General features: G+C 35.9%; 1 protein-coding gene across 4 annotated transcripts in view; it reads right to left on the bottom strand.

Annotated features, from left to right (window-relative positions):
- Uvrag (UV radiation resistance associated) overlaps positions 1-16,659 on the bottom strand; it is a 282,472-nt gene that overhangs the window by 56,506 nt on the left and 209,307 nt on the right. For 3 of the 4 annotated variants that reach the window (XM_003468551.5, XM_063256475.1, XM_063256477.1), the window contains exon 13: positions 8,679-8,757. In XM_003468551.5, coding sequence (XP_003468599.1) covers positions 8,679-8,757 — 79 coding nt within the window. Of the gene's footprint in view, positions 1-6,240; positions 6,279-8,678; positions 8,758-16,659 lie in introns of all 4 variants that reach the window. The other variant, XM_063256476.1, reaches the window with a different exon arrangement.

Raw genomic sequence — 16,659 nt, forward strand, 5'->3', positions numbered from 1 at the left:
TCAAGTAGCAGATCTCTTCATTCATTTTTTGAGAAAATGTTTGCCATAGTTAACCACAATTTGTCTATCGTTCTTTCACGATGATGCTCCATCAAAAGATCCCTGGTTCACTCAACAACTCAGTTGCACAGGTGGTTTCCACCATGTATCAGCAGCACAGCACACGAGTGCCTTATGCTCATTCCCTTTCCCTCACACAGAGCAGTAAAAGGGTGAATACTCAAGGGTCAGGAAAGTATGATCAGTAGTTTTTACTACTTCACCATGGACACTCTTAAGTGAAATAGGGTTTTTGTTTTGCTTTAACTATCAGTGTGTGATGCTGCAGAAGACACATACTACCAGTGCTGTTTAGAGCCTCTATACTGATTTATTTTAAGGAGCTACCGTTTTAGTTCCCATTATTTTTGTATCATCATGCAAATGTTAAGGCAATGAAACAGGGAAAAATGTCTTAGCATTATTCTGAAAATATTTCTGCCCTCCAAACCTAGAATCTTGTGTAGTCACAGAGACCCAGTGACTAATTATGCCATTGCTCTAAGAGAAAAAATAACGCATAACTCACATATATTTAGTTGGGATAGTCATGTGGAACTACCTAGAAAATCTGTGACAAGCTCAGTACTAAACTGAAAGAGTATTGTTCAGTTTCACAAATCTGCTTGCTTTATTTTACTCAAATATTGAATTAAATAAACGTTATACACAGCAAATTCAGATCAAATTAAGATATTCATAGTATGGTATGAGCTGTGTAATTACACATTTAAGTTATGCTTATCAAAGTTTACATTTTATAAGACAAATGAGTTGAACATTTTTCCTATTCTCATCCTTATTCAGAGCTCACCACCCCTTAAATCACCTGAAAATGATGAAGTGGTAAAATCAGAAACTCACATTCACCAGCCTAAATATGTCTTGACAGTTCCTATCTTAAAAACCAAAATAAAGAAATAGTTTCATATCTTCTAAAACATCCTCCAACCTCCAATTTCCTTCACAGTGCTCTTCAGCTACAAAACTGTAACTGGATACATTTGATTACTCCTTCCTTCCAGAAATGTCCTTCTCTTGGTTTCTAAATTACTACTCTTTCCACATTTTCTTCCTTTTCAACTGGTCATTCCTCTCAGTCTTTGCTGGTTTATCCTCTTCTATACAGCTTTTATTTCTTGGGACCAAACCCCACCGTAAGTGTTCATTTGTTTGTCTCTGCCTTTTCAGCTCTGCTTCCTTTCTCTTGTTAATCTCTTTGGTTCCATGTGCTTACATAAGATCCTGAGCTGGGCATGGTAATTCCAGCCCTCTGGTAGACTGAGGTAAGAGGATTGCAAATTCACGTCCAGCTTGGACAACTTAGCAGTTGAAACACTTTTTGACAGCACTCTGTCAAAAAGACAGAGGGAGAGAGGGAGAGAGAGAGAGAGGGAGGGAGGGAGGAAGAGAGGGAGAGAGCGAGAGAGCGAGAGAGCCAGAGAGAGAGACAGAGACAGGGAGGGACAGACAGATATAGTTTTACACACACACACACACACACAAACACACACACACACACACACACAGAGTCATATAGACAAGGGAAATACCTCAGTGAGAAAGTAGCCCTGGGTTCCATGACCAGTACTTAAAAAAAAAAAAAAAAAAAAAAAAGGAAAAAGAAGAACAAGAAGAAGGAGGAGGAGGAGGAAGAGGAAGACCAAGAAGGAGGAGGAGGAGAAGACGGTTTTTATGTTGATGATTTCCAAATCTATATTTCTGACCTATGACTCTGCATTCCAGATCACATATCCTATTATCCACTTAATAATTTTATGTGCATTTCTAAAAGGCAACTCAAATATAACATTCTTCTAAAGTAGAACTTTGAATTCCCTCATCTTCGTATTCTTCTCAATAAGCAGCATTACCCAGCTGCTCATACATAAAACTTTGGAGTATTCTTGGTAATATAGTTTTCTCTCATTGCCATCATCTCTGATAATATGTCTCAATTCAGTTTACTCCCCTCTACCACTATCCCTACCATCCTGGACCATACTATCATCAGTTCTCATGTGGTCTTCTAAAGTAGCCTTGGATACCCAGTAATTTTGCTTAAATTTTAGTTGTCCATAATCCATTACAAAAGCTAGAATGATCTGAATAAAATGATCAAATCATACCACTTACATATTTTAATAATTTATTCAATAGTTTCCATGTATATTTACAACAAAATTTAAACCCCTTTCCATGATCTCTAAGGCATTATAAAATGTCTTCCCTGGCCATCTCTGCTCCTCAATTGATTCTGCCACATTGGTCTTCTGTTACATAAATACAATACCTTCCTGCCTCAGGACCTTTGTGTTTCCCAGTCTCATGGGCTTAGAGAACTTTCTGTTCCCTATTTCTTTACATGGTTCCTTGTCATCATCCATGTGTTAGCTCAATAATCGCTTCCTCATTAAGGATTATTTGACAACTCTCATATAAAATAAGTCTTCAGTTATTTATTATATTGCTTAATTAATTTCTATTATAGCACCTATCATAATCTAAAATTATTTTGTTTACTGTATGTGTCTTCCCATTAGGTTATGTTTAATGAGACAGAGATATGTCTTTTTTAAAAGAGATTCACTGAGACAGAATCCATATAACATATAATTTATCCACTTTAAAATTAAAATTCAGTGGCTTTTGGCAACGCTATGAAAATTGTGGTAAAATATCTAACATAAAATTTTAACTGTTTTTGAGTTCAAAATTCAGTGGCATTAATCACATTCAGAACATCATACAATCATGACTACCTATTTCTAAAACTTTATCACCCTAAACACAAACTCTGTAATCACAAATCAATAGTTCTCCTACCTGTTCCTTCCCCTAGTAGTTTTTAATCTACTGCCTCTAAAAATGTTATTCTAGATATTTCATATAAATGAAACCCTAACATATTTTTCTTTTCTGCCTTATTTATTAAGTAAGAGGTAGACATCAGGAATCTTGTAATCATAGTCACTGATGGTATCTGCTGCAGTAACTCGGTATATATATATATATATATATATATATATATATATATATACAGGAAATGCTCAGCAAACAAAAAAATAATTTTAATCAAGTCATTTAACTTTGTGTGAGTGTGTAACTGAGGACTGAACCTAGGGAGGACTGAGCTATACCAGCAGCATGTTTTTAAAATTGTTTACTGGTACAATTTAGAGATACATAATGATCATGTTCATCAATGTGAATTTGTACTTGTACATTATATATCTTAGTTCCTCTTTTTTTCTCTCCCATTTCCTTCCCTCCCTTTAATCCCTCTTCCACTCCTTATTTACAAAATTTTGTTTTCATTCATCATTTTTTTGTCCCCCCCCCCCCACTTCACTCTCCTTTCCTTTTGAACAATTTCTTCCTATTTCACCATATCTATTATACATTTTGGTACTTATTTACACCTTTAGTTTCTCACACCAGAGAAACAATATGATATTTACACATGTGCCTGATTTATTTCACTTAAGAGTATGGTCTCACAGATACAATGGAGTACTACTCAATCATTAAGAAGGATAAATGAGATATTTATAGTAGCTCTTTTTAATTTTAATTTTTTTTCTTTTAAATCTTGAGACAGAGTCTTGCTATTTTAGTTAGGTGAAACCAGAACTTGCAAACTTCTTGTCTCACTCTCTCAAGAAGCTGGAATTACAGGGACCACTATACAACCCCTCCACCCTTCAGTATTACAGATAAACCCAGAGCACTGCACCAAACTACATCCCCAGCTCTTTCCAAAATTTTAATTAATCATTTTATTATGTTGTTGTTATTATCCCATGGTACCGTGTTGAACTCAGGGCCTTTGCCCTGAGCTACAGTCCCAGGCTTTTTTGTTTTTTAGACACAGGATTTCAGTAAGTCACTAAGTTATCCAGGTTGAGCTGGAACCTTTCATTCTCCTGCCTGAGTCTTCCAGGGTACTGGGATTATCAATATATACTATCATGCTGGTTCTGCCTGGTAACTTGCTAAAAATTTATTTTTTATTGTATCCATTTAAGGTACACAACAAGATATAACAGCCATATATATATATATATATATATATATATATATATATATATATAAACACAAGTGAAACAATTTCAACAAACAAATTAAAATCTCTATCACGGTCAAGTTATGTGCTTTTGTATAGCAAGAGCATCTAAAATCCCTTCTTAACAAACTTTGATTACATAAGGTTACTAACTATAATTTTCATGCTATATAGCTCTAGACTTGTCCATTATATGTAACTTCAAATCTGTATTTTTGACCTAATTCCTGTTTCTTCCTCTTTCCTACCTTTGGTAACCACTGTTTTACACTCTGCATTTATTTAACCTTTTTATTTTTATTTAAAAGAGTCTTGCTTATAACAATGATCAGACAGTAATTTTCTTTCTTAGTCTGGATTATTTCACATAGCAAACCATTATCTAGGTTCGTCTTAAATGGCAGTATCCCCCTTTTAAAAGCTGAATAATATACCATTATATACATACATACACGAAGATGCGATGGAAAAATATACTGAATGTATAAATTTTGAAAACTGCTATAGTAAAAGACACTCTGCTCATAATCTCTCCCAAAATACTTATCTATTCATTCTTGTCACTTTCTGAAGCAGTTCAGCAAGGTTTCTTTCTTGAATATGTGTAAGACAGGAATATTTAGAACAATGAAACACACGGGAAGTGAGGGAATTTCTGCCAGGCCTCTTAGATCACATGATAGCACACTGGGCTGACAGAGGTCCAAAGTCATACTTGTGTTTACCCTTACCAATTTTTGTCCATTGTTCTCTGTAGGCCAATGGTGAGGATCATGTGGATGGACATGTGCATGTTTCTTTACCAGCTGTAAAGCTCTCCACAAATGTAAAAGTACTGTAGTTTTTGTTTTACTAGCTTTCATGCTCTGAGAAATAAAAGCGAATTACTATGTTTCACGTAAGTTCTAATATAATGCACTTACAAATTTCATGGCAGTTATGGCAGGACCTCATTTTTAAAATCAATACTAATTATATTATGCCTGAATTTGACAGGTGAATTTCTACAGCATCACAAACTGACCAACAAGGAAGGCTGTTTCCAACTGAAGAGGTTGGAACTAAGCAAACATTACTAAATGGTGCTGAAAACAAGGCATTCTGCTGGACTCACTTTCAATACCCACACCAGAGCATGTGCATTCATGTGAACACACACACTCCTTCAGACAGCAATGACATGAAGAGGCCAAGCAGGCCTGACCAATGTGCTCCACTCTTCAAATGACACTTGGGGTTTTTGCTTGAAGCCCTGTCTTTTTAAGCCTGTGCTTTCAAAACGTGGGCTGGACTGATCCCAAACACTGAAGTAACAAATATTACTAAATTCTGTCATTTCCTCAACCAAAAAGTGATTTTACTACTACTTCTGGTTGTGATGAAAGGTCCTATTGACTATTCAAATCCTCAACCAAGTTATGGATGCAGTGTTAAATGACTTCACTCCCTCTTCTCTGGCACTTTAACACATGCCAGTGCTTTCATCCACCTCCACTAACGTGGCTTATAAATTACTGAGGTGGGGCCATTTTAATAGTATGATTTGTTCACATCTCTAGAGATGAGGCACAAATATGACTGGCTGAGAAAACAAATTCCCCTTTGATAACATGTATTAGTATGTATAAATAAGCCTTCTAAAGTTGGAAATTATCTTATTGCTATACTATTTGGTTAGGAGCCATAATAATTAGTTTAATTTGTTAGAAAAATATGATAAAGTGATGGTAGTGAGGCTAAAAAACAAAAAGAAACCTTTCCCAAGAAATGCCATACTTGCTAAATGCTTAAAATAGGTTTTCTGAATAAAGTTTTGAAATCTAAGGAAGTCTGTTTAGAAATTTATTGTCCCTTTTTAAAAACTGCCACAACAATGCTGAAAAAATAGTAGCAAGATGTTTGCTTCCTGTGGATTTTGTGTGGTTAACCTACTGAGGAACACACACTGTATTAGTCAGCTTTTCATCATTGTGCCCAAGAACCTGACAATAATTACTAAACTTAAATAAGGAAAGATTTACTTTGGCTCAAAGTTCCAGAGGTTTCAGAACATGGTCAGCCAGTTCCATTGCTCTGAGCCTGTAGCAAGGCAGGAACATCACTGTGGAAGGGTGTAGGAGAAAAAAGCTGCTTACCTCAAGGCAGCCAGAAGCAAAGAGAAAGCGAAATGAGCCTGTGAAGAAAGGGACAGGGACTCTCTAAGATCATGCCTTCACCATCCATTCCCTTCAACTAGGCTGTACTTTTTGTTTTCTTCATCTATTATAATGCCATCAAATTGTGATCTCATCTGTGTTAGTCCACTGATGAAATTAAAAGTCTTGGGGCTGAGGGTTTAGCACAGCGGTGTAAGTGCCTGCTTGGCAAACGTGAGGTCGTGAGTTCAATCCCCAAAACCAAAAAAAAAAAAAAAAAAAAAAAAAAAAAAAAAAAAAAGAAAGAAATTAAAAGTCTTCATGAGTCAATCACTTTCCCAAAGTCCACTGGGTACCAAGTCATCAACACAGTAAGCTTTCTGGGGGACATTTTGAATCCTAACACACACACACGATCTTGAAATTAAAAAAAAAAGGAATATACAGTTGGAGAGGACACACAATTCTTAGAAGGAGCGTACTTATTAAACAGATGCAAAAAGTTAGTTCAGTACCTTGTGGTCTCGATTTAGTCAAGATGAAAGACAAAGGCTACTTGGAAAGTCTTCCTACATGGGGCCAAGCAGGTGCTAGAGCTGAGTCTCATGTGGGGCACGGACTTTTCCATTTCACACACATAGCCTCCACTTAGTATTGCTCACAAAGCGAGCTGGGCTATCCTCATCACCTCTTTATAGCAGCCTTTGCATTTCTAATAGGCTTTGAGGAGAGAGAATTAACTATGTATGAGCATGTGTATATATATCTGTGCATGTGTACACATGTTGGAGGTGTGTGTGTGTGTGTGTGTGTGTGTGTGTATGTGCATATATCCAAACTGGGATTTATAAGGAAAATCCAGGCATTTCAGCAGGGTAGGTTGCACCTACAAAATTCCAACACTCTTGTAACCTTAGAATCTATAGCACAGAGCAAGAAATAGAAAATGGGAAGAGGAGAAAAGACCCTCTGAGCTGATATAAGCACTTAATTCTAGTAATGATGTCCATGTATCTCGCCTCACCTGACTGTGGACCCCATCACAGCTATGTCTTCTTTCTATCAGGACTGACTCCACTGAAGGTCCTGCCTAATTCATTTACTAATTTAGTTCATTATCCTTAACACGTTTTTAGCCTGGGGACTTCTTAACCAGTTGAGTCAAAGCGCTGCCTTTTCTGCAGCACAACATAACTGTGATCAGAACAGTACGAGCTACGAAGTTCTGACATTAAAGTCCTGTTTTTTTGACTGGAATTCCTAACTGCCAAAATTATGAGCGTAAGTGTCAGTCATAAGAAGACCTGCACGTGACGAGGAGAGTTACGGGCCAGAGCCTGTGAGCAAGGCCGCTTGCCTGGAGTGAAGAACATGGGCTGGAGGGAAAGGAACAGTGAAGAGCAGCATGAATGAGAGGACACTGAATGTGGGACTAGAAAGCAGCCTAATTCAGTACTGCAAACTAGAAATTTGATCCAATTTCAGAAAAGGATAACAATCTTAATAAAATCCAGATTAAACAAAACCAGTATTCAACTGAGATTTGTTGAGGGGGAAAAAAGGTGATGATCACACTATATGGAGACATAATTCTAGATGGATTGGACAGGAATAGGAAATTGTTCAGCAAGACTTTAGATTCACACAGATAAAAGGCAACTCAGGTTTATAAAAACAAAAGCATTATAAACCTTATTATTTCTATAAAACAAAAAGTTCTAAGGGTTAGCTGATAACATCCTTAAATAACAGCCAAGCTGTGAATACTGAATCCATGGGATACTCCAAGTGAAAGGATGTCCAAATAAAAACAAATCACGGAAGCTGATCTTCCTTTACCACTAGAAAAGTTATGGAATGTTCACTTCTTGAAGTAGAGCCAAATGTACTAAAACAATGCAGCATACTTTTTCCAAAAAAATACAAACTCAGGCATCTTATAGTCTTTCTAGGGTATGTAGAAAAACATTACTCAAGTGAGACACTAACTGATACAATGTTGAAATACCCATAAAAATCCAAGATGGGTTGGAAGGAATATGTGCTTGATCTCTTAGATAATGAAGTGAGGATACTATTAAGGACTTGCCAAAGATACTGAACTTTTACTCTAAAAACAATGATGCAAAGTGAGTCCCTAGAAGTGGTCTAAGAGAAGAAAGTTATTACCAATCAAGCTACAGAGTAAGAGATTATAAAGTCCACACATTCAAGTACAAGCCTACCAGCAAGTAAGAAGACAGAAAAAAGCTTCTGAGTTCAGCAGGAGGATTCTAATTCATACCCATTGCTTCTCAGGTCATACTGATACAGAGTAAGACTGAAGCCAAAAAAGAACCTTACATTACTAATGTACCTGGTTATACAAGACTCAGTTGTAGTACTTATAATAAAGGAAGAATTCTACAATTCAGAGTAGGGTGTGAAGAGTTACTTACCTGTGCTATATTTTTATTCAGAAGGTAGACACCATAATCAAACTGCAGCTTCTCCCCTCCTTTTGGATACAGCGGGAACCTATGAATGGTAAAGAAAGATCAGAAGTTTTCCAAAACCAACTAACTATAACTTCTAAACTATTGATAGAGGCTGAAATTTCTTAAAACATAGAATAAATATTTTGAGACTATACTGAGCCACTTATAGTCACTGAAATCTACTAATATTTTTGCAGTAATACCTCAGCTAGGAAAATGTTGCTTTCCTTCAAAGGAAAATCCAAATAGGTCACACAACAAAAAATGTGTGAGGAAGTAACCTATCAACTCCAAAATGCTGAGGCCATTGCCTCTGGTTTACATGACATAAACTTGCTACCTTACATTAAAGTCTCAGAATTTTTTTTTTTCCTCGAATACCTTGAATCCAACATCTCAACTTCTCTGAAACAGCAGAGGACAGTTAAAGGGGAAAACTCAGACTGAAAATAAAAAACTTCTGTTTTTATTAGTGGTCAATTAGATAAGTGGCAATATGATCAAACTTCATTTAAAAATTCACCATGTTACAGAATTTGGTTGCACCTTCTCCACAGCAGGGTTCTCATGCCCCCCCACACCACATGAGCGAATTCACACTGTCACCTTACTCACTTATGAACAAAGACACAGATCTGGGTCTTCACAGATGAGTTATTTTAGAGAAAAGTTTCCCTATTTCCCTTTCCTCAACCTTACAAGTGAAGAAGAAAAGGTTAATGCATACCTGTATTGTAATCTTATTTTCTAATGCAGGTCTTTTACTGCAAACATTTCTTTATATGCAGATCAATCACCATTAGGGACATGAAGAAAACACCCTCTTCCTTAAGTTTTGCAATTTACAATTATGCTCAAGAATAAAATAATCTCAGTTGGATGTGGTGGCATATGCCTATAATCCCAGCACTCTAGTAGGCTGGGGCAGAAAAAGCTGGAGCTCAAACCCAGCTTGGGCAACTTCCTGATTTAGCAAGATCCTGTCCCAAAATAAAAAATAAAAAAGGGTTATGGGTGTAGTTCATTGCAAAGGTTTTAGGTTCAATTCCCAGAACAGAATAAAATATAATAAAGTAACTGAAGTGAATGGTAGGTGACAATTACTAGATATTCTTAACTTAGTTTTCTTAAAGCGTGAGCAAAAGAGGCATTATCTAAAGCTTGGAGGACAGCATTTTCAGGGGAAATTTTTTTAAAAAGGAAACAATTTAACTTTATATTAAATTCTCAAGAGTTGCTCACTTTATAGTATCCAAAAGATAAGTTTGTTGTGCTGTAAAACTATAGGCACTGGGGAGTGAACAAGGTCATGAACTAAAAAGTTATTAAAGGAAATAAAATTCTTTAGACACCCATGAAGAGATATAGCTTTGTATTTAATTGAAGCAGTAAAAAATAAACTAGGACATGTGTTTGCTCCAAATCGACATGAATAAAAATGACAGCGAAGCAAATTCAGAGTAAGCAGAGTGCAACACGAGGTTTTTGCAAGGTGTCTGGGAATCATTCAGACTCACACAGGGTAGCATGCAAAGAAATTACATATGTGCAAAAATGTAACAGGGCATTTTAGAAGAATCTACCAGAGTTGCTATTCTATAAACCATCACACACAGACAATATGAACAGTTCTCCAAACCCAGACGGTCTTCATTTTCAAATTATAAATCCAGAGACTGTTTCATATGTTGGAAGGGTAAACTGAGATCAGCATGCATTGAAAAGCAACTTCTACATTCATGGAAACCACTAAATTCATGATCTCACAACATCTGACTTCACTGGGATTTCTTTCAGAAAGAGCCACAGGTACATGTGTAATATCAAAACAGATCTAAAGAGTGATTACAGCCAAAGGTTTAAAGAGAGCAATGTTAAGAAGTGATCAAATACCAGCGTTTGATGTTGCTTTCAAATTCTTAATGGGTTACTTCAAGTTGAACAGTTCAATAGTTTTATAACCATCACACAGTCATCTTACTTTGCAAAGTACACAGATTTAAAGATCTATTAAGCAATCTAGAAAAAAAAATGGAACCCATTTTAAAGGGTAAAACCTATTATCATAGGGACATTTCACACACAAAAAAGGCATTTATTTCAATTATAAATGAAGTATCATAGAAAACTTAGATAAGAATGTGGTCAACCAAGTATAATATAAACAGAAAAATGTCCTTTAATACCACAAACAGGACTCTGTGAATGAATATCAAATTAAGTAACTGGGAGATAAAACTGTTCAACTGACTTAGATCAGTTTGCAACCTCTTCTTTTCTGAGTCTGTTTCAGCTTGTAATTTTACATTGTGTGATTATTTGGTTAATATTTATCTCCTATTGGCTGCAACAGGAAAAAACAGTTTTATTTTGTTCATCTTTTACCTTGCTAGTTGTGTCTAGTACTATTATTAATAGACACCACATAAATATCTTTAAGTTAAAAAACAGACTATGTGTAGAAGATCTGGAGCTCCATGGTATACTACAATTTCAATATGAGTCAAAAATGATGACACGACTATCAAAAGCTATGTGATCCCAGAATGCATTAACAGGAGCAGAGAAGCTAATGTGCTAGTGCAACTTTGTAACAGTTCCTATTATTTAATAGAAATTGATTTGCCTTGGTCACCTACTTAGTAAATGAAAGAGACATGACCTCATTAATAGGTTTTCAAGGATAAATGCAGGACTCTTTCTATTGCCTCTGAGTCCTTTAAAGAAGCACACCTAGAATGATTAAGCAAGTAAGAGCCAATTTTGAAGAAATGACTGGGGTCAATTAGAGGTGTTTAGCCTGGAGGATAGGATGCCTCAGGAACAACAAATGAAGGGCTTTCAGAGAGAGAGAGAAACTTAAGTTAGTTTGTCTGCATAATTTCAAGTAGACAGAAGCACAGTGAATGGCTAGAGCTATGGAAAGACTGATTTGACTGCAGAAGTCCTCAAAATCCAAACAATATTGAGCAGAGACAGTCAGACAGAGATAGGCAACTAACAAACAATGACAGGGAGTTGCATGGTGGCTTCCCAAAATATATAATCATATTCTATTCCCCAGGAACCTATAAATGTAATTGGAAAAAGTCTAAAATATTAAAGTATTCTGGGACGAGATAATTTTGATTATCTGAATAGGCCCATAATCCATGAAGTGTCATTATAAGGGATACACAGAGCAGAGGTGGGGTCAGGAGAGAAGACTGGTGAAGCTAAAGGTAGAATCTGTTAGTAATCAGCTTGAGAACTTAGTATAAAGGTGCTTTTTGTCTGAAGTAAGACTTATTGTTTCAACCTTGACTCCTAATCTGCTGTTTTAAATTTCAGCCCCTCTGTCTAGCTTTCAAGGCTTCAGTATTTGACCTACCTGCCCAATTTATCAGTTATCCACCTGCTCAACTGGTTTCCTCACAAAGTAATCATGAAATCAACACCATTTCTTTTTCTCCACCTTTGCTCACTCACTAGAGCAAAGCATCTCTCTTTTCTTCCTATCTAAAATGCTATATGTCATTCTTTCTAAATTTTAATTCAAGTCACCATATTACTTGTGAGATCCTCCTTGGAATCTCCAAACCTCATTGATTCTTTTTGACCTTCCTGCTACCTACTTAATGCTAGAGATTGTTTGCTAGGTGATTGCACATTTTTCATTCCATATTCCAGTAATGAAGCATTGATTTGCCTATAGTTCGCAGCCCATGTGTGCATACTTCTTGTTCTAGCTGTCTTATGCTTTATTTGATTATATCACATTTAAAGAAATAACCAAAATAAAATTGAATTGTCAGCCAAGGAATACAAAACTCACTTTGAAAGACATATTCCAAAATAATCCACATAAAAAATTACAGTACATTAAACTGTAAGTCAACTCTGGTATGCCTGGGGGTTTAGAAATTAGAAGAATTACATTAGGGGGCTGGGGATTTAGCTCAGCGGCATAAGCACCTGCCTTGCAAGCAGGTGGTCGTGAGTTTGATCCCCGGTACCGATAAAAATTAAAAAGACAAAAAAAAAAAAAAAGAATAATTACATTAATACCTACCTCCCTTCAATTAAGAAGCTGAGAAGACCAGCCTTTATAGCTGAAATGCCGTATCAGAAGCAACCAATTCTTGGTTGGCTTTGTTAAATATTAAGGCAACACAGATGCCTTAGTATGTTTTTTTTACATTTTTTTAAATCTTTTTTTTTTATCGGTACTGGGGATCGAACTCCCGACCATCTGCTTGCAAGGCAGGTGCTTATGCCTCTAAGCTAAATCCCCAGTCCTTAGATGCCATAATATTAAGGCAACATAATGAAGATGTTTAAAAAGTGAACCAACAGTAAACCTCATCACTTAATCCTCCAGGGCAAAAGAAAAAAATATTGGACGTGTAAAATGCCGCCAGTGTCCAACACCTCCAGTCTCTTCCTGCTGAGGAAGAGAACTAATTTGAGGTCAATTATTAAACTGAAGACCCATACTAAATTACTTTGCTTCAAGAGAAGGATAAAGAACTTGTCTAAAAGAAACAACAACAACAACACACACACACACACACACACACACACACACACACACAAAACCAAACTATACTATACTTTCTCAAGGCTGAAGAAAAAACTCTCACATTTTTCTCCCAAGTTGTCTAATCTCACTGAAATTTTAATTGTACTACATTACATAGTAGCAATAATGCAATGAAACTCCAAGCCAGATCACAAATACGTAAGATGGGGAAGGCTGGTTATGGGGTTTCACTAAGGACTGTGACAAAATTTGAGCACCTGTTTCTATGTTAAAAATTTACTAACAAAATGTGCTCTTTACAAAATAACCCATTTAAAAAGAACACTGCCATTTCATTTGACATTCTAATGCTGTATTCACATTTATTTTTAAATTTCAATTTTTCTTTGTTTTAAAAACTGTATTCTAAAGATCACTTAATATTTCCCCATAAATGCTATTACTCAATAAAAAGAAAAAGTGAGCAATACTACTCAATAAAGGAACTGATAACACCACACTTTGGAGGAACCTACAAACATGCCAAGTGACCTAAGTGTTACACAAAAGTGTTCTACTGCAGTGTTTCCATCTACGTGAAGTTCTAGAACTGGTTAACACTGATGGATGGTTGAATAATAATTGCCTGGGTGACAGGGCAAAATGGCCATTAATAGGAAAGGAGACAGAAAGATGTTTCTAAGAAGGGTTAATGTTCTCCATCTTGATGGGAATTACGTTGCACAGACTTAAGATCTGTGCTTTTCATGACATATTTTACCTCAAAACAAAGAGAATCCTCAAACGAAGATTGAGCTCTAGTTAATCAGATGCATGGTGAAGTACTGGGGGGAGAAGCATACTGGTATCTGCTACTTACTTTGAGATCATCAAAATAAGCAGGTTGATAAACATTAACAATGGTAACTATAGGTAAAGTGATGTCCATCATAAAATTCTTTCAACTTCTGTATGCACTTAGAAATTTGCATTATAGTATCTTGAGATAAAATGGCAATAAATTTACAAAAGTTTTAGCCAGTGGCAAATGATAATGAAGCAACTGGAGAACTATGAATACAGGTAAGAAAATAACTATGAATACAGCTAAGAAATAGGTATAGGGGCCAGGGATTGAGCTCAGTGGCATAAGTATCTGCCTGGTAAGTGCAAGATGATGAGTTTGATCCCTGGTACCACAAAAAAAAAAAAAAAAAAAAAAAAAAAAAAAAAGAAATGGTTATAGTCATTATGTTAAGTTTATCTTTTATGTGAATAAAATGTAATATCCAATATTTATTTTTAAATAATCCACTGGGATGAAGCAAATAGCAGGGATACAGATAAATAAGATTACTGATTCCTCAATTATTAAACCTGATTATATCATTTTTTGTATTTTTGTTTATGTATAAAATATCCCGTAATAAAAATTTAATTTAAAAAAGAGAAAATGATAGACCTTCAGTCTCTGTCATATCATCTGTTTCTTATTTGTTTGTGGTCTGTTTCCTTGAACCAGAATGTTAACTCCAAGCAGAAATACATTTCTGTCTGTATTTTTAATGGTTGTATTTTCAGTATTTAATACATTGTTTACTACACTACAGAAATTTAATAATGTTGAATACATGAAAGCATTGAAAGCCATTGATGCAATCAATTATTTCTTACTGTATCACAGTCTTCCCAAATATATCTCCAATTATGTGCTATATATCTTCTCTTAAGAGCTCCATACATATTTCAAATTCTACATGTTCAAAATTAAGAGTATTAATTTTATCCTTCAAATCTACCACGCAAACACTAGTCCAAGAGAGCTGTGGTAGCTACAGAGTGGTACTTCAGTGGTTCAATGTTGACCTTATGGGGAAATTTAATCTGGGGGAATTGTCCAATTTGGTTTGTAACAAAAATTGTGGAAAGAACTGAGTTTGTAAGTGGAAGTATACTAATATTAGATCTACCTTTCCTAATTCCATCCACCTATATATTCAAGCTAGAAATTTTTCTCACAAATGGCCCATTCTCTATGCTCATCTGGGTTGCTTTTCATTATCTTTAAAGAATCCAGTGAAGCATCATTACTCCAGGAAGCCTTCTCTGACATCTTCCCTGTTGTCTAAGGCCTGAGCTACTGTTTTCCTGTAGTATTTGTGAATACTGCTACTCTCATACTTTACAATGAAAGAATATCTGGTTAGTATGTCTATCTTAAATCTCAAATACTTTCAGATTAGGAACAGTACTCTTGCAGGACCTGGTATATACCTCCTTATTCTGTTTATTGCTAAACTGAATGGAATCATCTTTGATAATTATCTCTCACATCTAATTAATCAGCAAATTCTACTTATCAATTAAGTTAAAAACAGCTATAACTGATAAGCAGAGCTGTAGGTACAAAGGATCAGAGAGAGATGAGATTAATCACAGGCAACATTTTAGAGGTGAAAATTTTTATTTTATTCTATTTTTTTTGAGACAAAGCCTGGGCTACGCAGTTCAGACTGGTCTTGAACTTTCAGTGATCCTCCTGCCTCAGTCTCTTGGGTGGTGGGATTACAGACATGTGCCATTATGCCTGGCTGTCAGCATTTGAAATTATAATCAATTTATTCAATGAATAAATAATTTACTAACTTTGTACCAGAAACTCCAATGAGTCAGGCAAGTATCATTCTTTGTTATTCACTTGTTACTGAGAACCCAACCTTGTAGGCCCTGTTGTGAGTACTGAGCCCACACAGTGAATAAACAAAAAAAAGTTCCTGTTCTCAGGAGGCTTATTTCAGAAAGACCAGGCACGTTCGGGGGATGAGGGAAAAAGTAACAACAGAGAGAACGTCATTAAAAAGGGGACATCTGAATAATGATGGGAAGGATAGGAGAAAATACTGATGCTACCTGGGGAAGTGTGTTCTGGGCAGAGGAAACAAGTGCAAAAACCCCAACACAGGAATGCCTGAGACATTCGTTTTTGAGGAACTCAGCAAAGGTCAGAGAATGTCTGCAGCAGAATAAGGATAAAGAAATAATAGATTAGGCCAGCAAGATAATGGATCCAAATCGTGCAGGGTCTTATAAGTCATAGTGAGGACTTTATATTTTTATTCTAAATGATAGAGGAGAGCTGGTGATGTAGCTCAGCAGTGCAACAACTGGCTTGCAAGCGTGAGGCCCTGAGTTAAGAGTTCCTATAAATCTCCACCTCACCCTCCAAAAAAGCCAATAAATAAATAAACAGTAGAAGAAGTACTGGCACTTTTAAAAATTAATTTATTTTTTATTTTTATTTTTATTTTTTGGTGCCAGAAATCGAAGTCATGGCCTTGTGCTTGCCAGGCAGATGCTGTGCTGCTGAGCCATATCTCTGGCTCCATACTAGATGATTTTGAAAAGAAAAGAGATATGAATGTTTCATGAGAATAAACTGCA

The sequence above is a fragment of the Cavia porcellus genome, unplaced genomic scaffold, assembly GCF_034190915.1.
Source record: "Cavia porcellus strain 051 isolate PalLab524CR breed Dunkin Hartley unplaced genomic scaffold, mCavPor4.1 scaffold_9, whole genome shotgun sequence".
NCBI lineage: Eukaryota > Metazoa > Chordata > Mammalia > Rodentia > Caviidae > Cavia > Cavia porcellus.